This window comes from Salvelinus namaycush, chromosome 36 (assembly GCF_016432855.1).
Source record: "Salvelinus namaycush isolate Seneca chromosome 36, SaNama_1.0, whole genome shotgun sequence".
In the NCBI taxonomy this organism is placed as follows: Eukaryota; Metazoa; Chordata; class Actinopteri; order Salmoniformes; family Salmonidae; genus Salvelinus; species Salvelinus namaycush.
In genome coordinates this window covers 11273793-11298929 of record NC_052342.1, presented here as the reverse complement: position 1 = coordinate 11298929, position 25137 = coordinate 11273793, and the positions used below count along the sequence as shown (strand labels likewise).

Here is a 25137-nt window from a genome sequence, read left to right as displayed (position 1 = left end):
CACTACTAAAGAACACCAACAAGAAGAAGAGACTTGCTTGGGCCAAGAAACATGCGCAATAGACATTAGACCGGTAGAAATCTGTCCTTTGGTCTGATGAGTCCAAATTTGAGATTTTTGGTTTCAACCGCCGTGTCTTTGTGAGACAGAGTAGACGAACGGATGATCTCCGCATGTGTGGTTCCCACCGTGAAGCATGGAGGTGGTGTGATGGTCCTTCGCTGGTGATACTGTCAGCAATTTATTTAGAATTCAAGCACACTTAACTAGCATGGCTACCACAGCATTCTGCAGCGATACGCCATCCCACCTGGTTTGCACTTAGTGGGACTATCATTTGTTATTCAACAGGACAATGACCCAACACACCTGCAGGCTGTGTAAGGGCTATTTGACCAAGAAGTGGAGTGATGGTTTAGTAAGATGGCGCTGAAGAGGATGGCTGACGTTTTACATGCCCGTAACCAATTGTGCTATTTTGATTGTTTTTTTGCATTGTTTGTAACTTATTTTTTTAAACTTATTTTGTACATAATGTTGCTGCTACCGTCTCTTATGACCGAAAATAACTTCTGAACTGGGATTACTCATCACGAACTGGAGGAAGCTTTTTCCTTTAACGAGTCCGACGAGAAAGATATACTGCTCTCCCACGAACAGGTCCAGATTCATTTGCGTGAAGAAAAGACGTATTAAAAAGAGGATGCAGATCAGGCTGCCTTTTGAGAATCCGTAGGCGAGCGAGTAAACTCCCACTGCCATCAATTCTACTTGCTAACATGCAATCATTGGAAAATTAAATTGCTGATCTAAGATTATCCTACCAACGGGACATTAAAAACTGTAATATCTTAGGTTTCACCGAGACGTGGATGAGCAACGACACGGATAACATAGAGTTGGAGGGATTTTCAATGCACCGGCAGAACAGAGAAGCTACGTCTGGCAAGACGAGGGGTGGGGGTGTGTGTCTTTTTGTAAATAACAGCTGGTGCGTGATGTCTAAAATGAAAGAAGTCTCGAGGTATTGCTCGCCTGAGGTAGAGTATCTTATGATAAGCTGTAGACCACACTATCTACCAAGAGAGTTCTCATCTATATTAAGACCACACTCAACTAACTCTGTAAGGCCATAAGCAAACAAGAAAACGCTCACCCAGAAGCGGCGCTCATAGTGGCCGGGGACATAAATCAGTTTTGCTACATTTTTACAAGCATGTCACGTGCAACCAGAGGGAAAAAAACTGTAGACCACCTTTACTCCACACACAAAGATGCATACAAAGCTCTCCCCCGCCCTCCATTTGGAAAATCTGACAATGATTATATTCCCCGGATTCCTTCTTACAAGCAAAAACTAAAAGCAGGAAGTACCAGTGACTCGCTCAATATGAAAGTGGTCAGATGACGCGGATGCTATGCACAGGACTGTTTTGCTAGCACAGACTGGAATATGTTCCGGGATTCATCCAACGGCATTGAGCAGTATTCCACCCCAGTCATCGGCTTCATCAATAAGTGCATCAACGATTTCATCCCCACAGTGACCGTACGTACATATCCCAACCATAAGCCATGGATTACAGGCAACATCTGCATCGAGCTAAAGGCTAGAGCTGCCGCCTTCAAGTAGCGGGACACTAATCCGGACGACTATAAGAAATCCCGCTATGCCCTCAGACGAACCATCAAACAAGGAAAGCGTCAATACAGGATCAAAATTGACCTCTGACGCTTGTCGGATGTGTCAGGGCTTGAAAACTATTACGGACTACAAAGGGAAACACAGACGCGAGCTGCTCAGTGACGGGAGTCTACCAGACAAGCTAAATGCCTTTTATGCTCACTTCGAGGCAAGCAACACTGAAGCATGCACGAGAGCACCAGCTGTTCTGGATGACTTTGTGATAATGCTCCCGGATACCCTAGACCCACTCCAATTCGCATACCGCCCCAACAGATCCACAGATGACGCAATCCCAATCGCCCTCCACACTACCCTTTCCCACCTGGACAAAAGGAATACCTATGTGAGAATGCTGTTCATTGACTACAGCTCAGTGTTCAACACCATAGTGCCCACGAAGCTCATCACTAAGCTAAGGATCCTGGGACTAAACACCTACCTCTGCAACTGGATCCTGTACTTCCAGACGGGCCACCCCCAGGTAGTAAGGGTAGGCCGCAACACGTCTGCCGCGCTGATCCTCAACACTGGGGCCCCTCAGGGGTGTGTACTTAGTTCCCTCCTGTACTCCCTGTTCACCCACGTCTGCATGGCCAAACATGACTCCAACAAAATCATTACGTTTGCAACGATGAGACAGCCTATAGGGAGGTCAGAGAACTGGCAGTGTGGTGCAAGGACAACAACCTCTCCCTCAATGTGAGCAAGATAAAAGGAGCTGATCGTGGACTACAGGAAAAGGCAGGCCGAACAGGCCCCCATTAACATCAACGAGGCTGTAGTGGAGCGGGTCAAGAGTTAAGTTCCTTGGTGTCCACATCACCAACAATCTATCATGGTCCAAAAACACCAAGACAGTCATGAAGAGGGCACAACACCTTTTCCCCCTCAGGAGACTGAAAAGACTTGGCATGGTTCCCCAGATCCTCAAGAAGTTATATAGCTACACCATCGAGAGCATCCTGATCAGTTGCATCACCGCCTGGTATGGCAAGTGCTCGGCATCTGACCATAATGCACTACAGAGGGTAGTGCGTAAGGCCCAGTACATCACTGGGGCCAAGCTTCCTGCAATCCAGGACCTATATAATAGGCAGTGTCAGAGGAAGGCCAATAAAATTATCAGAGACTCACCCAAGTCATAGAATGTTCTCTGCTACCGCACGGCAAGCGGTACCGGAGCGCCAAGACTAGGACCAAAAAGCTCCTTAACAGCTTCTACCCCCAAGCCATAAGACTGATGAACAACTAATCAAATGGCCACTGGACTATTACATTGACCCCCCTCCATTTGTTTTGTACACTGCTGCTACTTGCTGTTTATTATCTCTGCATAGTCATTTCACCCCTACCTACATGTACAAATTACATCTAACCTGTACCCACGCACACTGACTTGGTACTGGTACCCCCTGTATATAGCCTCGTTATTGTTATGTTATTGTGTTACTTTTTATTATTTTTTACTTTAGTTTATTTGGGAAATATTTTCTTAACTCTTCTTGAACTGCACTGTTGGTTAAGGGCTTGTAAGTAAGCATTTCACGGTAAGGTCTACACTTGAAATATTTGGCGCATGTGACAAATAAAGTTTGATTTGATGGAGTGCTGCATCAGATGCCCTGGCCTACACAATCACCTGACCTCAACCCAATTAAGATGGTTTGTGATGAGTTGGACCGCAGAGTGAAGGAAAAGCAGCCACCAAGTGCTCAGCATATTTGGAACCTCCGTCCAGACTGTTGGAAAACCATTCCAGGTGAAGCTGGTTGAGAGAATGCCAAGTGTGTGCAAAGCTGTCATCAAGGCAAAGGCTGGCTACTTTGAAGATTCTCAAATATAAAATATATTTTGATTTGTTTAAAACTTTTTGGGTTACTACATGATTCCATGTGTTATTTTATAGTTTTGATGTCTTTACTATTATTCTACAATGTATAAAATAGTGAAAATAAAGAAAAACCCTTGAATGAGTAGGTCTGTCCAAACTTTTGACTGGTACTGTACGTCTGTAGACAAGAGGAAGGCGTAAATAATGGATGTCGGGAGGCCGTATGTGTCTCTGTGGTGTAGCAGTAGGGGAAGTGACCTGACGTTGTGACGTCTGTGAAGATATTATTGATGAATGGTGTGTGTGTGTATTCCCTGCTGGCTGTCCATGACTCCTTGAACTGATGAGTCTGTGGCCTGGAGATGTGCATGATTGAGAGGACAAAATGTTTGTATGCGTGTGTGGTTGTCTTTCAAGGACACAGAGTCATGCCCGCCACTTTCGAAAGATATGACCGGGGGGGCACACGCACACACAAGCCCGCTTATTTCTATACTGGATGACACTTGTACCCTCGCTGTATCCACAACTAATAGAACATGAAGCTACTATACATACAGTACTACCTCTATCAAACTTTCTTTCGCTTGGGAATATAAAAATAAAATCTAAATAGAAACAATTGACTAGCACTTTTTAATGGAAGAGGATGAAACATTTTTTAAGCCCTAAAACCATTACAGGGGACAAAAAGTGTTTGTACCACAAAACAAGGTGTGCAGTATGCAATAGCCCGTGGTATAATTGGTGTAATCGTGGACCAGCTGGGTCCATGTAACACATTTTGGGCCACATATGTCAAATGAGAAAAAGGGCCACTGTTAAAGCTTTACTTATGAAAAATATGCTATTCTAATTACCGTCCAACTCTATTAACTGATGGAGCGCTTGAACAAAGAGTAATAGGAGATGCACTAAGGGACCAGTATTTAACATTTGAATGATTTTGACTAGCAACTGGCCTTCTCATGATTCCAATGGCTCTGTTGGATAGAGCATTGTTCTTTCAACATCAGAGTTGTGGGTTTGATTCTCCCCCCCCCCCCCACACACACGTACTGGTCTAGGTGTATGTTTTATAACTGGAAATCCCTTTGGATAAAAGTGTCTCCTAAATCACCATATTAATATTCATTAATATCATGACAGGGTGTGTGATCTAGGATTGAGGCCTGCACTGAGTCTCAGATGTACAGAGAAAGTTATGGGAGGTTATATTCCACAACGCCTTAGATGTAACCTCTCCTGAGAGATAGAGTCGCTACAGAGATGGATTCTGCTGACGGAGCGTGCGAGAGTTAAATCACCTTGAACATAACTGTTCACATGGCGTGTGTGTGAGACTTGTGTGTGTGTATGTGTGTGTGTGTGTGTGTGTGTGTGTGGCGACAGAGATGGTTTAACTATGCCTGTGATGACAACACAGCACGTTTGTCTTTTAGGGTTGAAAGCTAAAAGTCAACACAGTTACACTATGCTAGATGAAAACTGGGTAATGTGTTCTGGTAACCCTAACTCCTATATTTCCTACATAGGGCACTACATTTGACCAAAAACCTGTGTTCATAAATAGTGCACTATATCGAGAATAGGGTGCCATTTATGATGAAGCCAATGTCTCCCATTGACATCAACACTTCCTATCTGACCCGAGTGCTAACTTTCTTATGCTTCTCTTTTTCCAAGTATGTCCAGTAGCTTTGAGGTCAGCTTTTTAGTGGAGCGCTAGCCTGGGCACGAGCAGCACTAGAGATGGATTTATTCCACTTACATCAACTATAGTGTCACTTCCAGTCTCGCCATTCATCATGGGCATGACGCTAGCCTCTGTTAGCCTGGTGCATTCAATCATAAAGGGACGTGAGCCTGGTGCTAACAGGGCCGCTTGTGGTTGCATGGTGGATTTAGTTCATGTTCAGTTCCTAGCACCTTGCCCCTAGTTTCTACCCTTTTGGTGTTCAGAGAAATTAAATGACAGGATAGGTGAGAGAAATATGACACAGGGTTAGAGATTAAAATTGGGGGGGGTGATGAGGGCAGGCTTCAACAGATGTCAGAGTTCTAATCCTTATCCTGACACAATGCTCCCAAACCACCCTGCCTGGTTGATTATGTAAGGGCCAGTACAGTGAAATGCTAGTCGTTTGTGTTGGTCAGGTGATTTGATGTTATCTATGTTGATAATGGTGGGTTGCGTGTGCATTTTGTACACCGTTGTGTCAAGGGTTATCTTGTCTTTTCATTGGTCTGTGTGTGTGTGTGTGTGTGTGTGTGTGTGTGTGTGTGTGTGTGTGTGTGTGTGTGTGTGAGAGAGAGTGTGCCTGTGTGTAGTTCCACACCTCTGTAGTGGGCATCCTGTCTCCTCCTCTCCATCTTGTCCTGGTCTCTCCTGGAGGGGTGCACCCCCTGGATTTCCCCTGCCTTCTGGGCCACTTCTCTGGAGATGTCCTTCAGACGGCTCTTAGGATCACTGGTGCCCAGTGTCACTGCAAGATGGGGAGGAAGAAACATTATGTAACACATTCCATTTCAGTCATTTTGAGAAACTGATACAGAGGGACTTAAATTCCAATAGACAATACAAGGGGCAGAAACAGAGCAAAAAGAATGTGTAGCAAGTCAAACACGCAAGTGGGAACTTTCTTTCACCTTCTACAGCCCAATACAAGAAGAGAGACAAAACTACAGTAACTTAGGCCACCCCAACTCCCTCTCCATCTTCCACACCCTCCATCCCTCCTCTACCCAAATCCCCTCTATCCCGACTAGACCCCTGGACGCATTGAACAGTGCGGAGTGTGTAAAGGGGGGAGAGTGGGGGGAACTTTAGGGCCGACCAATGTGCTAATGTATACGGCGGGCTTGTCTGCTGGGTGAGGGGAAATGCACCGAGGTGGAACCTGCGGAAACCCTTTCCCTCTCCTTCTGAGTGTTATCTCTCGCCATGTAGGAGAAAGTCAGAGACGACGGATTAGAACTAGAACTATGCACTGCGGTCATGTCAGACCCACCCTCTGTAGCACAAAGAATGTGCTAGAACAGATTCTCTGTGAATATGAGCTATGATCACTCCCAGCTCTCCAAGATATAGGCCTCCAATTGAAATCATGATAAGAGAATTTGGTTTTACGGCATGCACATTGCAGTCACTCCATTGCCTGAATTAAGTGTTGTGAGGACAATTCATCGCTTTTCCCACAAGGTACTTGACTGCTATTGTTGTCAGTCATTCGGAGTGGATTTGCTGTTCTCAAAAGCCCTGAGCTACTGGTAACATTTTCCATTGCTGGGGGATAGAAAACAGTCAAAACACATTGTACAGTTGAGCTGCTGGCTTTAAGCAGGGAGTAACAACAAAGGGGAACCAAAACAAGGGCAGACATTACGCCATGCTCCACAATAACAAAGGAATGTGCAATAATAACTAAGGCTGAATCGCAAATGGCACCCCATTTCCTATATTGTGCTCTACTTTTGACCAGAGCCTGTCTGTAAAAATACCCATCCCTCCCTCTCCCTCTCCCACCCCACAACCCCAAGTGTCGTACCTGGTCCTCGGCCCCCGCTAGTCTGGCCGCTGCCCCTGGTAAAGGTGGAACTATGGGTAGAGGGGTTCTGGCTCTTCTGTTTCAAGCCGCCAAGGCCCAGCAGGGCATTCAGGTTCTCCCTGGTCAGGTCCAGCTTTTTGGGGCCTGGAACTGTAGACTCAGGCGCTGGGTGGTCGGAAAGGAGAAGAGGATGAGAAAAATCAGGGTTGGGATCAATTTTATCAATCCCATAAAGCAATTCTTAGGTATTTTGTAGTTCAATGCCATTAGCTTTTCAGTAAATTCCCCAAATATCCCCAATAATTAAAATAATAACAAAAAGTGGAGCGCTATCCAGTTAACAAAATGTGTGATAACTGAAATTGATGACAATTAAAAAATAAAAATGGTTGCTCTTTCTTCTTAAGCTCGTCTGTAACACTGCACTGCCTCTAAAGGCAACATGGCAACATGACGACCTGGGTCGAGGCCAGCTCATCGAGTTAGAGGGAGGATCATTAAGGGGGATAAACCCCACCCCAAACATATCCAAAGGTTTTTAATCCCCACAAAGAAATGTTCAGCTGTTGTCATCAACAACTTCCTGCCATTGCCAACAGCAATGAGTATTATGGTTGAATAAATAAATCATACGAAAAAAGAAGTGGGCACCCGAGTGGCGCAGCGGTCTAAGGCACTGCATCTCAGTGCTAGAGGCATCACTACAGACACCCTGGTTCGAATCCAGGCTGTATCACAACCGGCCGTGATTGGGAGTCCCATAGGGCGGCGCACAATTGGCCCGGGTTTGGCCGGTGTAGGCAGTCATTGTAAATAAGAATTTGTTCTTAACTGACTTGCCTAGTTAAATAAAGGTTAACCATTTTTTTACTAAATAAAAAAAGGCCTTCGGCTCATGAACTTTCGTCGTTCGGTTTCAAATCAAGTATTGATCGTTTGGAACACCGTTAGCTAATACACTTAAACATTAATCCAACAAGAATTGCTCAATTCCGACAGCTATCCCAAAATTCACAACTTTTCCAGAAATCCCAGTGGAATATTCCTGTAATCAGGAGGCAATAAGCAGAACATTTTGCAACCCTAAATCCAACTGAAGTGATGGCACACAAACTTGTTTTAAAGGGCAGCACGTATTTGTAGAGTTATAGTCACTTCGGTTAATAGCACGTCTTTTCTGGTCATCCACAGTCTAGACACTTGACATAAATGTCAAATGCATGGTGAGACTTCAAAAGACACCAAAATTGCATCCGAACAGACCCAATTGACCCCATCACTTTTTTGGTCCACACTGCAACGTGTACTGTAGCTCAACTTTTTTTTAACGATACTCGCTCAGACTGAATGTGGTGGGGCTGACAATTAATAAAAAGCTATTCATGTGCGTCTGGCATGGGGCTCACGGTTTGACCAAAATATTTAAAGGAAGTTCTGGTCAAAACTTGAAGAACCATTGCTCTGTGGCAGTGGCAGTCATTTGGTTAAGTGTGCATTTCAGCACACGCCGTCAAAAAAAAGTTAACCACAGTCACACCATTGGCAACACTTGCTGACATTACTTCCAAATGGCTGGTGCTGCAGAACTCTACTCTTGGAAGAACGTATTGGCTGTGAATTTACTGCATGACTTAAATATAGCACCCCCTTCTTAAGCATGAATTAAAAGAAACTATGACTTATAAATGTGGTATGTGGTTCCTTGGAATTGGCACAGGTGAAGCTGAGGAACGGTGGTTTAACCAGTTTGGAAAGGGGGACAGTTTTAATCTGGTCTCCAAAAGACCTAGACCACACTTTGGTCTCAAGTTGTCTCAAGTCAAAGATCATTAGATAGACTGCATCGCAAAAGCACATCTTGGTTTGATGACAACATAAAAAATGATTTTGACTTGGCATTCTGGAAAAAAAACATTTTCTGCATGATTTTGATTTGTAAATTGAAAGAAGTTATTCCCCTCAACGTGCTGGAAAGTTCCCATGACTCTAGGGTTAGTTGTGTAGTTCTTCCCATAAAAGGAACGAAAAGAGAATGTCCCTTTGTCCGATGTCTTGTATACCTTGGACGTCTCCGTTGACGGGGGCCTTGTAGCGCGAGTGATCGCAGTTCTGGCGCGAGGCGTCGTCTACGGAGATGGCGCTGCCGTCTGGGTTGGAGTAGAATAGGAGGAGGGGCTGGAAGTGGCCTTTGATGCATTTGGTGGCCACGTCTTTCCACCGGGTCCCAATCTAGGATAGAGGAGATGAGATATAGAGGTCAATAGTGTGTGTGTGTGTGTATGTGTGTTTGTGTGCACGTCTGGAAGGCTGTTTGTCTGTGTACCACACACACACGCACAAACTGGTATTTTCCCAATGTGACAAGAAGTTGCCTTTGTCTTACTGGCAGCAACCAGTTTCCTCATCTCATTACCCTGAGAGTTCTTTTCAGAAGATGTGTTCTTTAGTGACAATATACATTACTACTTTTGAAGCTCCTGTATTTACAGTATTTGATGAGCACCAGTTGCCAAAAACATTTAAAACTGAAGGTCCCCAAACCCTAGCTCTGATCTGTGTACACCTTTCAGAAAACACTGACTCGTTCAAAATGGTTGACACAATTCAAGCGGTTGGGCTCTAAGGAATACTCTGCTGCAAGTAATGTTAAATGCATTGTTAAAAATGAGACGCATGGATAGTACACAAACAAAAACCTTGGGAGGGATGATTTTGACAATGCTTTCTGTGACGTTCTTTGTACCGCTACCCCCAAAACATGTAGTGACCATAGACCAGAAGAAGCGCAATTGGATCCAAGCTGTTCACCAACTGTTCAGAGATTAATTTTACTTTTCTAATTCCACACAAAACTCTGATTAGCCAAGGAGGCATCGTTGTACACTGCGAATGCACATTTTCCCTTTGTCCTGGATCTTAAGTGAAAAATATGCACTGAAACAGAGTCTCACAATCACATTAGCTGAGCTGGGCTAGGTGTGTGCCTCGCTAGAAAATGCCACAGAGGCAGACTGGAGGCTAACAGATGCTAGTGTGCTCCCTAATTAACCAAATGAACGAAGGGGGAGAGAGGAGCAGAAGGTAAGAGAGTGAAAGAGGAAGAGAGAGAACAAGAAAGGAAAGCAAAATGAGGGAAAAGAAAAAAGGATGGAGAAACAAAAGGTTGGAAGAGGTTGCTTTGAGTTGACATTTTGATGGTGAACACTTATCCTTGCCTGGGACAAAACACACACAAAAAAAAAAAGTATTCTTTTTTTTGTGTGTGTTTTGTCCCAGGCAAGGATAAGTGTTCTGAAACTGAACCACCACTGAAACTGAACCACCACTGCAACAATACATTAAAAAAATGAATGAATGACAAGAATGATAGTCAACAAAACACAACCTGTAAAATATAAATATAGTCTGCTCGTTACTTGGTGTGAGGCAGTGAGAGAATGAGGAGCAATACAGCAGGTATATGGAGTGTTATTTAGCTGGCTAAGAGTTCTGTACTGTAGCCCTCCGTCCCAGTAGGGCTGAAGTGCACACACTGCATAAGCTGCTGATGGATTGACTCGGAGCCAGCCAGCTCCTGCACCGCAGTCCAGTCAAATGCACCGGACACACACCGTGCCGTTCATTAGCACACTCACTTATGCACGCGCACACACACAGTCATGCGCACGCAAAAGACCAATTCCAACCACGAGTCATTTCAATATATCCAAAAAGTCCACTAAAACAGTGTATCTCAACTGTGGATGACCGAGGATGCAATTAACTGCTTTAATAGTTTCCATTAGGAAACCCTAGTACACTACTACTGTACAAGTGCTGCTGCTGTGTGCACGCGTACACTTGAGTGTGTGTGTACACTTGTGAGTGTGTGTGTGTACTTGTGAACGCGTGTGTATTTGTGAACGCGTGTCTCTCCCCAGCACAAACATAATTATTAAAACTAACACCCTTGCCTTTCTTGAAATAATACTTGTCCTTTCTGACGAGCTCTGACTTTGTTTATAGCTACTTTGAGGAACAATGTACTAACTACGACTGTGATGTGTGGTTGTCTCACCTAGCTATCTTAAGATCAATGCACTATTTGTAAGTGTCTCCTAAACGACTAAAATGAAGGGGGAAAAAGGTGTCCCACTGGGCACAGACGTCATTTCAACGTCTAGTTTTGATTTACACTGAACAAAAATATAAACACAACATGTAAAGTGTTGGTCCCATGTTTCATGAACTGAAATAAAAATAACCCAGAAATATTCCATACGCACAAAAATATAATTTTTCAAAATTGTGCACAAATTTGTTTACATCCCTGATTGTGAGCATTTCTCCTTTGCCAAGATAATCCATTCACCTGACAGGTGTGGCATATCAAGAAGCTGATTAAACAGCATGATCATTACACAGATGCACCTTGTGCTGGGGACAATTAAAGGCCACTTTAGTTTTGTGACACAACACAATGCCACAGATGTCTCAAGTTAAGGGAGCGTGCAATTGGCATTCTGACAGCAGGAATGGCGACCAGAGCTGTTGCCAGATCGTTTAATCTTAATTTCTCTACCATAAGGCGCTTCCAACGTCGTTTTTGAGCATTTGGCAGTATGTCCAACCGGCCTCACAAACGCAGACAACGTGTATGGCGTTGTGTGGGTGAGCGGTTTCCTGAAATCAACGTTGTGAACAGAGTGCTCCATGGTGTCGCCAGGGTTATGGGGCGGCAGGTAGCCTAGTGGTTAGAGCGCTGCACTAGTAACCGAAAGGTTGCAAGATTGAATCCCCGAGCTGACAAGGTGAAAATCTGTCGTTCTGCCCCTGAACAAGGCAGTTAACCCACTGTTCCTAGGCCGTCATTGTAAATAAGAATTTGTTCTTAACTGACTTGCCTAGTTAAATAAAGGTAAAAAAATATGTTTTAAATGGTATGGGCAGGCATAAGCTACGGACAACGAACAAATGCATTTTATTGATGGCAATTTGAATGCACAAAAATACCGTGACGAGATCCTAAGGCCCATTGTGAGGCCCATTTTTTTTTAAGGTATCTGTGACCAACAGAGGCTAATGGGATCCTAATAAATACATTTAAAAAAATCTGTATTCCCAGTCATTTGAAATCCATAGATTAGGGCCAAATCAATTTATTTCAATTGACTGATTTCCTCATATGAACTGTAACTCAGTAAAATCAATTAAATTGGTGCATGTTGTGTTTATATTTTTGTTCAGTATACATTTGGTTGAGTTTGGTGGGGGGAAAAGACAAAATACCCTTACGTTGAATACTTTTTGCAACACCAATTCGTTTCCCATGTTGATTCAACGTCATCGCCTTGATTCAACCAGTTTTTGCCCAGTGGGTGTGTGTGTGTGAGCGAGCGAGCCTCCTTGCATTCATGCGTGTACGTGCGCGTGCTTGCTTGTGTACGTGTCTGTGTGGGTGGTGGTGGTGGTGGTAGTGATTATAGCGGACTTTTCAACCCCGGGGGTGGTGAAGGGCGGTCGATGGGGCCCTTAGACAATAAAGACTGTGGCGATGGAGATAAAAGATGGAGCGGGGCGCTCCTTGCTCTCTCTTAAAACTGCCTGCTTTAATCGGTTCAGACAAGTACATTTATGCACTGCGCTTTGAGTTGCTGCCTGGGGACAGATTAGCTCCCTGTGGACTGCAGGTAGCCGATAGTATCTAAATAATTTTATGGAAACCGTTCCATTGATATCAGATTGTGATTATAGTTTAATTTAAATAGTCAAAGAACTATTCAAGCCAGTTACCAACCTAACATTATTTTAGTTAGTCTTGTTATAAAACGTATGTGCGCGCTAGTGCATGTGTGTGTGTGGTCCGAGCTTCATATCTCACCACAGCAAAAGACTTAGACTTAGGCTGTGAGGGCATTGGGTGAGGTATGTGTGTGTGTTTGCTTACTTGCTTGGTGAGCGTGTATTTTGGTGTTCAAGACGCATCAGCGTACTCTCACCTCTTTGACGGTGGCGTCGTCGAAGAAGACCCATTTGGCGGATTTGGTGTGGAAGGCGAAGGCACAGTAGTGGCGGCTGGAGTAACAGATCATCCCAACCAAGAGCAACTCTCCCTTTTTGGCGTGCTCGTCTGTCACCCGGTAGAAGAGCTGCGGACACATACACACATTTCAATTAATTTATTTGGATCAAATGATAGAAATGACCGAAATACACAAAAACAATCCCATGCTGCCCACGAGTAACCTTGCCTGATGACTTACGTTAGCTGCCCAAACTAATGCCTAGGCTTTAGCTCAATGAACTAACAGTCTTGCATTATGCAGCAGACCCGGGTTCGAACATTCTTAGTCACGTATACAGCCCTTTGGCCAAAACTATCATGTTTTCCATCCACACGTTAGCATTTGGACAGTTTAATTGCCCTTCAACTTGGACTGTTGCGGGTCTCGTTTGCATTGTACATTTCCACAAATCGAGCTGTTTCCATCAAGCTAGTTCAGGCAATTATCAGCGTAACCACAGCCTCCCACCAGTTTGAATAGACCGCTGGATGAAGAGTTTGTGAAATGTTTTTGTTTTTCCCCACCCGTATTTCCTGAATGGCCAGTTCTCTTTGGCTATGGGAGACAATGGATTCCTAGGAAGGGGGGAGGTTTTCTCCGACACCCAGCACAGTCACATGAACAGTACGAGTATGAATCAAGACCTTTGTGGTACTTGGTGGGGCTTCTGCTAGACTAATCCAGTTCTGGAATGCACTCAAAACAAGGAGAGGGGCAAAGAGGAATCTGTGCCTGTGGTCTTTAAGGGGGCTGTTGTGTAATATGTTGGGCCTGTACTGTGAGAGTTTGTCTTAGGTTTGACACAGGTTTCAAAGAAGCTCATTCTGTGCCTATAGTCTTCAAGGGAGATGGAGTTGCGCAATATGTTGGGCCAGGCCTATAAGAGTTTGTTCTAAGTCTGTAGTAGGTTTAACCGAAACTCATTTCGTTTCTGAAAAAAAAAAAACATCTTGAAGGAACAGGAACAGTGTCAGCCAGAGTAGAGTGTTATAAATTAAACCTCCTGCATGCCCACACCAAGGACACTCTGTACTCCAACACAGTCCCAACTCACACATGTACAGAAAACACACGCCACATCTTCCACACACGCACTGTTCTCTTACACATACTACACACACAACCTTTCTCTGACTCGCTCTCTCACACACACACACAAACACTGTGCCTTTCCATCGTGGCACGGAGGAAGCGTGGCCTGTGCAGCAGAGGCTTTTTGATCTGCGACGTAGGCCAACTGGGCATCGTATCGCGCACTGCTTACGCAACGCTCCGACTTACAGAGGGATAAAGACCCACTTTATTTCCCACATATGCTCCACGGCACCAAAATAAACAGACCCCAACAAAATCAGGGCAAGGAATGGCAGCTGTGGAGGCTCCAACAAACAAACATACACACAAAAACACAAGACAGAAAGCAAATTGAGTAAAACCAAAATGCAGTGATTCCAAACAAAGTCACAACAGTGTATTGTTTTTGTTGTTTTTCCTATTCCAGTGTTCACGTAATTTTGGGGCGGAAGCAGACATTTTGTTTTGATGCAATCAGTGCCTTGGCCAATTTAATCAGACTACTTGACTAATCTGTTTTAGTACGGGCTGACAGTCGAAGATTATTGTGTTTCTTGGAATAAGACGTTTTTTAATCTCGTGTGAAGGTTTTTGGCCATCTCAAACTTTCTTCACAGGTATTTGGCTTGTCCCCACTTGTCCTCCGTCAGAGATCCAACTTTGGATCTCCATCTTTTTGTGAGAAATTACACTGGTCACTCAAAACATTTATAAAAGTATTTATAAAGTATAAATAGCCCACACTTTAGATGAGGCCATATAAAAAGACAGAACTAATGATTAGTAAATGGTTTATAATGACCAATATTAACACTAGAACCACCAACACGGTCAATATGACCGTTTTACATTTTGTAATTTCAATAACTTAATTTCAATAAAAACCTTGAACCAACCTGTTCCTGACTTTTCCTAAATGTGTTATACACTCTAGCAGTACTTTCAGAAAGATATCATAGAAGACTAAAACTTTTGAACATTTCATCCTCAAAGCGGTCAAAATGACCATATGCATATTTAACAGTACAATAGCCGGACCTCGAGGAGTACCAATAGCCACCAGTCTAATAAATCACTCAGTCAATGAAGAAAATATCAGTAGCCTAAACATCGGTATAAGCGCCAAGCGTGTTTGTGAATAGAGAAAATCAGCACAAATAATGGAATTATAATGAATATACAGTTGAAGTCGGAAGTTTACATTCACTTAGGTTGGAGTCATTAAAACTTGTTTTTCAACCACTCCATAAATTTCTTGATAACAAACTATAGTTTAGGCAAGTCGGTTAAGACATCTACTTTGTGCATGACACAAGTCGTTTTTCCAACAATTGTTTACAGACAGATTATTTCACATATAATTCACTGTATCACAATTCCAGTGGGTCAGAGGTTTACATACACTAAGTTGACTGTGCCTTTAAACAGCTTGGAAAATTACAGAAAATTATGTCCTTGCTTTAGAAGCTTCTGATAGTTTAATTGACATCATTTGAGTCAATTGGAGGTGTACCTGTGGATGTATTTCAAGGCCTACCCTCAAACTCAATGCCCCTTTGCTTGACATCATGGGACAATCAAAAGAAATCAGCCAAGACCCCAGAAAAAAAATTGTAGACTGTCTGGTTCATCCTTGGGAGCAATTTCCAAACGCCTGAAGGTACCACGTTCATCTATACAAACAATAGTACGCAAGTATAAACACCATGGGACCACGCAGCCATCATACCGCTCAGGAAGGAGACGCGTTCTGTCTCCTAGAGATGAACGTACTTTGATGCGAAAAGTGCAAATCAATCCCAGAACAACAGCAAAGGACCTTGTGAAGATGCTGAAGGAAACAGGTACAAAAGTATCTGTACGCACAGTAAAACGAGTCTTATGTCGACATAACCTGAAAGGCCGCTCAGCAAGGAAGAAGCCACTGCTCCAAAACTGCCATAAAAAAGCCAGACTACGGTTTGCAACTGTACATGGGGACAAAGATCGTACATTTAGGAGAATTGTTCTCTGGTCTGATGAAACAAAAATAGAACTGTTTGGCCATAATGACCATCATTATGTTTGGAGGAAAAAGGGAGATGCTTGCAAGCCGAAGAACACCATCCCAACCATGAAGCACAGGGGTGGCAGCATCATGTTGTGGCGGTGCTTTGCTGCAGGAGGGACTGGTGCACTTCACAAAATAGATGGCATCATGAGGCAGGAAACTGATGTGGATATACTGAAGCAACATCTCAAGACATCAGTCAGGAAGTTAAAGCTTGGTCGCAAATGGGTCTTCCAAATGGACAATGACCCCAAGCATACTTCCAAAGTTGTGGCAAAATGGCTTAATGACAACAAAGTCAAGGTATTGGAGTGGCCATCACAAAGCCCTGACCTCAATCCTATAAAATTTGTGGGCAGAACTGAAAAAGCGTGTGCGAGCAAGGAGGCCTACAAACCTGACTCAGTTACACCAGCTCTGTCAGGAGGAATGGGCCAAAATTCACCCAACTTATTGTGGGAAGCCTGTGGAAGGCTACCCGAAACATTTGACCTTAGTTAAACAATTTAAAGGCAATAGTACCAAATACTAATTGAGTGTATGTAAACTTCTGACTCACTGGGAATGTGATGAAAGAAATAAAAGCTGAAATAAATCATTCTCTCTACTATTATTCTGACATTTCACATTCATAAAATAAAAGTGGTGATCCTAACTGACATAAGACAGGGAATTTCTACTAGGATTAAATGTCAGGAATTGTGAAAAACTGAGTTTAAATGTATTTGGCTTAAGTGTATGTAAACTTCTGACTTCAACTGTAAGTGTTGATATGACAGGGGTCAGAAATAGTCTATTGTCAGTTATTGGACAAATTATTTGTGGCCTCACTCATGCTTAACGTATGGTCTTCACGCAACCATTGGATCTCATTTAGCTGTTATCCCTTGTCCTACAGTGCCTTGCAAAAGTATTCATCCCCTTTAGCGTTTTTCCTATTTTGTTGCATTACAACCTGTAATTTAAATATATTTTTATTTGGATTTCATGTAATGGACATACACAAAATAGTAAAAATTGCTGAAGTGAAATCAAAAAAATAAATTGTTTCAAAACATTCTAAAAAGGGGCCTCCCGGGTGGCGCAGTGGTCTAGGGCACTGCATCGCAGTGCTAACTGCGCCACCAGAGTCTCTGGGTTCGCGCCCAGGCTCTGTCGCAGCCGGCCGCGACCGGGAGGTCCGTGGGGCGACGCACAATTGGCATAGCGTCGTCCGGGTTAGGGAGGGTTTGGCCGGTAGGGATATCCTTGTCTCATCGCGCTCCAGCGACTCCTGTGGCGGGCCGGGCGCAGTGCGCGCTAACCAAGGGGGCCAGGTACACGGTGTTTCCTCCGACACATTGGTGCGGCTGGCTTCCGGGTTGGAGGCGCGCTGTGTTAAGAAGCAGTGCGGCTTGGTTGGGTTGTGCTTCGGAGGACGCATGGCTTTCGACCTTCGTCTCTCCCGAGCCCGTACGGGAGTTGTAGCGATGAGACAAGATAGTAATTACTAGCGATTGGATACCACGAAAATTGGGGAGAAAATGGGATACATTTATTTTAAAAAAATAAATAAAATAAAAACATTCTAAAAAATAAAAAGTGGAAAAGTTGTGCTTTTGTATTCACGCCCTTTGCTATGAGGTCCCTAAATAAGATCTGGTGCAAACAATTACCTTCAGAAGTCACATAATTAGTTAAATAAAGTCCACCTGTGTGCAATCTAAGTGTCACATTATCTCAGTTTATATACACACACACCTGTTCTGAAAGGCACCAGAGTCTGCAACACCACTAAGCAAGAGGCACCACCAAGCAAGCGGCACCATGAAGACCAAGGAGCTCTCCAAACAGGCCAGGAACAATGTTGTGTAGAAGTACAGTTCAGGGCTGGGTCATAAATATATATCTGAAACTTTGAACATCCCACAGTGTACCATTAAACCCATTATTAAAAATTTGAACGAATATGGCACCACAACAAACCTGCTAAGAGAGCGGAACCCATCCAACTTGAAGGAGCTGGAGCAGTTTTGCCTTGAAGAATTGGCAAAAATCCCAGATGTGCCAAGTTTATAGAGACATACCCCAAGAGACTTTCAGCTGTAATTTCTGCAAAAGGTGTCTCTACAAAGTATTGACTTTGGGTGGGTGAATAGCTATGCACGCTCAAGTTCAGTTTTTTTGCCTTATTTCTTGTTTGTTTCACAATAAAAAATATTTTACATCTTCAAAGTGGTAGGAATGTTGTGCAAATCAAAATGATACAAACCGCCCCAAAAATCAATTTTCATTCCAGGTTGTAAGGCAACAAAATAGGAAAAATGCCAAGGGTGTGAATACTTTCACAAGCCATTGTAACAGTCAGCACAAATCTTCATCACTTTCACTTGATTGCAACACTTCCCACAAATAAGTCGCTTGCAGGAGCTGCAGTTGAAACAGGTGTTGTGGGTTCTGTTCTGAGTGCATCTGCCCACCTTGCAATTTCTCCTCCCCGGGAGCTGTGCGAAATTTGGCTTGGGCAATGGCTCCCGTTGAATCTTTGCTGCTACCTTGGCCCGAAATGTCGCTCACGTAGCCCGTGTGCCAGACTGATGATGAAGTCTTTCCTGCTCATGGTGTTCATGCACAGCTTGAACAACACATGTGATGATAGCAGCTAAGTCAAGCATGTTGTAGAACACCGCAACAGGCCAGCGGCGAGTTCCTCCTTTCACCTAGCACAGCTGTGCCATCTTATCCGAAACATTATCCGTAACTCGCTCACCTGCTGCCCGATATGGATCCTTTCTCAGATATGGAAAGCTATTCAGCATGAATCAGAATAATAATCATCAGAATGTCATGAACCATTTCATCACTGCCATCAGAGTCGTTTTCATTCAGATCTTGTAGCAACGCTAACGCAGCATGTGCCTCCTTGGTCCTATCTTGGTCCTACCATTGTAAATGAGGCACACTCTCACTGTGTAGCCTACTCCAAGTAGGAGTGGACTCATATAGGGTACACCGTTTTCAGATTATAATTACAATACATCAATACAATAGAATGGACCGCCTTGTTCTTCATTAGGCCTACACAATTATGCATAGTTGTTTCACCTCGCTCATCAACTCACCCATTTTCCCCAATCATTCTATACTTACTATTATTTAATCTGATGTTATATGTGTGAAATTAGTTTCGGTATAGGTTAGGTTCAGTTTCGAGGCAATTATCGGAATGATTATCAACTGAGCACGGCACATTCAACTATCGGAGAAGGAGCGGGAACCGGCCGATGGAAAACCATTCCAAAAATTACATTCCTTCCTAAAACTGGTTATAACACCAGATAAAACTACACCTTATGGAATAGCAGGGACTGTGAAGACACACACACACACACACACACAGGCACGCATACACACAATAACATACGCACTATACACACATGGACTGTGTTGTAGATATGTGGTATTAGAGTAGTGGAATAAGGGCACACACTTCATGTGTTGTGAAATCTGTTATGAAATGTAATGTAAATGTTTTTAATTGTATATAACTGCCTTAATTTTTCTGGACCAATGCTGCATTTTTTAATAGGGATCAATAATAAATCCAAATAAGGTGTTATATAGACTTATTTAGAAAAGGCAAGGATGAGGGAGACATGACTTTAAAAATGGCAGAGTATTTAAACATTTACATTTATTTTGAGTCATTCTGATGCTCTCTGCCTTGCTAGTTTTAATGTACACTGAGTATATCAAACATTAGGAACACCTTCCTAATATTGAGTTGCACCGCCCCCCTTTTCCCTCAGAACAGCCTCAACTCGTCGGGGCATGGACTCTACAAGGTGTCAAAAGCATTACACAGGAATGCTGGACCATGTTGACTCCAATGCTTTCCACAGTTGTGTCAAGTTGGCTGGATGTCCTTTGGGTGGTGGACCATTCTTGATACTGTTGTGCGTGAAAAACCCAGCTGTGTTGCAGTTCTTGACACAAACCGGTGCCTCTGGCACCTACTACCATGCCCTGTTCAAAGGTACTTTCACCATCGGATGTCTCAATTGTCTCAAGGCTTAAAATTCCTTCTTTAACCTGTCTCCTCCCCTTCATGAACCCTGATTGAAGTGGATTTAACAAGTGACATCAATAAGGGATCATAGCTTTCGCCTGGATTCACCTGGTCAGTCTGTCATGGAAAGAGCAGGTGTTGTTAATGTTTTGTATACTCAGTGTACACAATCACAACGAAATCCATTCATATTCGTTTAGGAAGGTCATGAAAAATATGATACAAAGCAATTTATTTAAAAATAACAGAATAACATGCTTTGAGTTTTATTATCTGTGCTTAGAAGCCAATCTATGGCTGTGCCATGCCAATGAAATCAACTTGTTCATTTAGCAGACATCCCAGGCCCTGCACTACCATAGTCAACAAACATATTTTACAGTAAAAATATGGAATATATATAACAATGGAATATAACAGAAGAAAATAAAGGATTGTTTTCCAAATGGCTATTGCTGATTGTCACCAGTAACCTACTCACACGAGGAATGCACGGAGCCGCGGTTATTCTTGGAAAAAGTTATATTTTAAAACAGAGACCATCGGCGGAATTTGTAGAGTTGTTTGGCATGAATAGGTTCATTAGAAACCTTGGAATCTGCTCTTTCTGATAGGGTATTGCAATCATAATGTCTGGCCTGCATGGACTCTATAGGATGATATGGAAGAAGTGCTATTTGGTACTCTCAAGTGCAGGTCATCAGTCTCTTCATTATCGATTTGACAATTGATAATATTGTCACCCACCAGACTATTGTCAATTTAATCTTGTCTTTAGGCAAAATGTATTATTTTGTGTGTGAAATTATTTTAAATGTAGTTAGATGTAGAGTGGAAGGGCCAGCTTGGTAGGCAAGACTATCGCTTCTGGATCAATCAATACATTTTCTGACTGATTATATTTGAACATAATAAATGTTAATGTTAAATGTTAATAAAATAAATCATCGTCAGAAAGACAATCATGGCCATTCTAGTAGTTATGTAATTCCAGTGTTAAATGGAGCAATGAATGGGGTAATGAATAATACATGAATAAACGATTTACTAATCCATTATAAATGCTTTGTTACATGGAGTTATTATAAAGCGCCACCCAACTTCACATACACTGAGAGTCCAAAACATTAAGAACACCTGCTCTTTCCATGACCTAGACTGACAAGGTGAATCCAGGTGAAAGCTATGATCATTTATTGATGCCACCTGTTAAATCCACTTCAATCAGTGTAGATGAAGGGGAGGAGACAGGTTAAAGAAGGATGTTTAAGCCATGAGACAATTGAAGTGCCTTTGAACGGGGTATGGTAGTAGGTGTACTTTCATTGAACGAAACACAAGAGTAGACCGACTGACATAGCGCTACCCTACTGAACTTCATAGTAATTAGCTTTTTGTCCCTGCTGGCTTGCTGTCCTTACCCCGGAAAGGTTGAGGTGTGGCCCCAGCGAGCGAATGACGTCCTCTGTGAGGTCCGACTGGTCCGAGTCCCACACGAAACCGATGGTGACTATCTCTGGAGAGTTCATGAGGACGCGGCGGATCTTGATCCTCTGGCCACAGTTACTCTGATGACAGAGAGAGGGAAGAGACTTAACTAGGGGAGCAGAGCTAACTAACCAGCTTAACTAACTAAACTAAGTAACTAGCCAACTAACTAAGTGACAAGAACCATGAATACAATTTCACAGTTGATCTTAGTTCTGTTGTCTTGCTAGTGATTGTCCGAATTTCCCCTTCTTAGTAGTTGTTTAGTGTGATGGAGATGGAGGTGCATCCTGACTTGAGTTTTCCATTGACATGCATGACTTGCTTAATGCTTGATGGGGCAGCCACTTACCGGACAGTTACGGGAATCCCCGATGGTACTGGCCGCTTGCAGCAGCTCTCCAAATGACTCATCCCGCCTCTGATACACCTGTTGACTGAGAATGAAAGAGTGTGAGACAAGGAAAGAAAGGTAGAGAGAGATAAAGCTAGAAAGTACAAAAGTCACTCAGTAATCCTATGAGGAACAGAGAAATGTGTTCTGTGTGACGTCAGTTTGAAAACAATAAGCATGTCTTACCAGAGGGCAGTGGTGGAGACATAATGCACTAGCTCAGTGAAGGGCAGGGGGTCGGAGGATGCCCCACAGCTACGGCAGACAGACTGTAGAGGAGAGGGGAACAGGAACACAATACAGACACATGGCCGTTAGCTAGGCGCCGCTTAGCCACTGCCAAGCACTAATTATCAAGTCAGCGTGTCATTTCGCGAGGGGTAGTAGTTTGGGGATGGTTATGGGGAAATTACTACTGTGGGCTGTTTGTGAAAACTGTGATGGGAGAGAGTGGAGTGTTTGTCAGAGTTGAGAGGAAAAGTGTCGGGTGGGTTGTGGTTTGTGTCCGGTCTTCAGACTTAATCTATTGCCCCCTTAACTTCGGGCCTTGAGGTCCAAAGCATTGCTGGGTTTCAGCTTCGGGGTGAAGTTTCCACTAGTTATGAATCAATTAATAAACTACCAAGAAGAAAACAAAACCTGCAGTACACGTGACCTCAAGGGTCAGATATGAGTTCCTCTGATCTATCATGTATTGCAGACCATGTTGTTTTTTACCCATCAAAGCAACCTTCCAGCTAGAGAGCTACTGGGTGTAAAGGCTTTTGTTCCAACCCTACTGTAAAACACCTGATTTCACTAATCAAGGTCCTGTTGAGCAGCTGATTAACGGAGTCAGGTGAGTTAAAGCAGGGCTGGAAAAAATGGTCTGCAAACCTACTTGCTCTCAGGGAGGAGAGTTGGCCACCACTGTATCACCATCAGAGCTGTCTGAAACATTGATGACAGGACAGCTCTGGGGTTTAGGGACATGGCAGCAGAGATGAACATCATACCGGCAGGGTGTGTGTGTGGGGGGAAATACATGGAGATCCTATGTGACATTATTGGTCTTGTACTGCTACCGCTCACAGAGATCTGAGGAAAACCACCCTCTGCATTCCAGAGGAGTAGCCCCACTCTGGAGTGTGACGGATTGGGTAGCTCCCATCTCAGACAATGATCCATGTGCCTGCTGCTGCACCCCTGATGGATTTTTTTATTTTACCTTTATTGAACTAGGCAAGTCACTTAAGAACAAATTCTTATTTACAATGACATCCTACCAGGGAAAAACGGGTTAACTGCCTTGTTCAGGGGCAGAACGACAGATTTTTACCTTGTCAGCTCGGGGATTCGATCCCGCAACCTTTCGGTTACTCTAACCACTAGGCTACCTGCTGCCCACAAATGGATGGAGTGTGTGCGTAATCCACGTGCCTGCAGCTGGATATGATCCTGCGTGTGTGGGGGGGTGCTGCCAGATGCTAGTGGTTTTCTCTAACCTGTTCATAGAGTGTCATGGCAAACTTCTGGTGTGTGATGCAGGACTTGGAGGTGCAGGCATCGGTCTCCTCAGGCACAATATGCAGGTGGATCCTCTCCAGAATATTCTCCTGTGGGAATATAGTATGCCGATACGAAATGAGAATACACACACTGAGTATACCAAACATTAGGAACACCTACCTAGTACTGAGTTGCACCTCCTCCCTTCTGCACTCAGAACAGCCTCAATTAGTCAGGGCATGGATTCTAAGTTGAAAGCATTCAACAGGGATGCTGATCCATGTTGACTCCAATGCCCACAGTTGTGTCCCACAGTTGTGTCCCACAGTTGTGTCAAGTTGGCTGGATGTCCTTTTGGTGGTGGACCATAGTTGATACACACAGGAAATAGTTGAGCGCGAATAACCCAGCAGCGTTGTAGTTCTTGAAACAAACTGGTGTGCCTGGTACCTAGAACCATACCTTGTTCAAAGGCACTTAAATTATTTATCTTGCCTAATCATCCTCTGAATGGCACACATACACAATCCATGTCTCAATTGTCTCAAGGCTTAAAAATCCTTCTTTAACCTGTCTCCTTTAACCTGTCTCCTTTAACCTGTCTCCTGCTCTTCATCTACACTGATTGAAGTGGATATAACAAGTGACATTAATAAGGGATCATAGCTTCAACCTGGTCAGTCTATGTTCTTAATGTTCTGTATACACCGTGTATAGGGAATAGTAATCTCGGTTAACCCAGAACGAAAATATTGCGTAATTTGGTCAGATGCTTGATTAGGTTATGGGGCTAAGCGTGTTAGAAATGAACATGTCTGGTTTGCGAAGTCCCCCACCCTCGCAAAAGAAAACTCTTAGCCGAAGCTTGTGTTTATCATTCGTGTGGGCACACCAGTTTTAGCACCGCCCTCGCCCAATCCTTATACATCTAAATAAAAACAAAAACCCAAGATCCGGAACAAATGCTGCTTGTTATCTTACGTATCCCATAGGACAGTGGTTCTCAATTCTGGCCCAGTGGGCCCAAGGGGGTGCTAATTTTGGCTTTTTGCCTGAGCACTACACACCCGATTCAAATAATCAAAGCTTGATGATGAGTTGATCATTTGAATCAGCTGTGTAGTGCTAAGGCAAAAACAAAAATGGGAGAACCACTGCCATAGGATGGTGACAGTACCAGTTAGGTTTACGTAGATCTTTCCACGAGAGATTGAGACAATAGTTGTCAACAAATCACAATATATTCCATTAGCAAAGTTTGCTCGATCTTATCCATGGGAACATTCTAATTTCCAAATTGAAACTAGTAATCATCCCCCTCGATTACAATATTACAAATCACCAGCTTATTCTTTATCCCCAGCATGTATTACCCTCAACTTACCCTCAGCTATCAGCTTCTCTCCCCAATGTACCAGTACAGAGAAGAAATACTTTCCCCCCTGATACATCGGTATGAGCCTGTATTGTTTAGTGACATTTAAC

At 43.5% G+C, this 25137-nt stretch overlaps 1 protein-coding gene across 1 annotated transcript in view; it reads right to left on the bottom strand.

Moving 5' to 3' along the window:
- The window catches only part of LOC120030318 (inactive ubiquitin carboxyl-terminal hydrolase 53-like), a 45852-nt gene that overhangs the window by 15865 nt on the left and 4850 nt on the right, over positions 1 to 25137 (bottom strand). Inside the window, exons 4-11 of the mRNA XM_038975677.1 lie at positions 23649 to 23759; positions 22351 to 22433; positions 22123 to 22207; positions 21704 to 21850; positions 13045 to 13194; positions 9127 to 9295; positions 7067 to 7231; positions 5858 to 6004 (exon numbers count right to left, since the gene is read on the bottom strand). Coding sequence (XP_038831605.1) covers positions 5858 to 6004; positions 7067 to 7231; positions 9127 to 9295; positions 13045 to 13194; positions 21704 to 21850; positions 22123 to 22207; positions 22351 to 22433; positions 23649 to 23759 — 1057 coding nt within the window. The remainder of the gene's footprint in view (positions 1 to 5857; positions 6005 to 7066; positions 7232 to 9126; positions 9296 to 13044; positions 13195 to 21703; positions 21851 to 22122; positions 22208 to 22350; positions 22434 to 23648; positions 23760 to 25137) is intronic.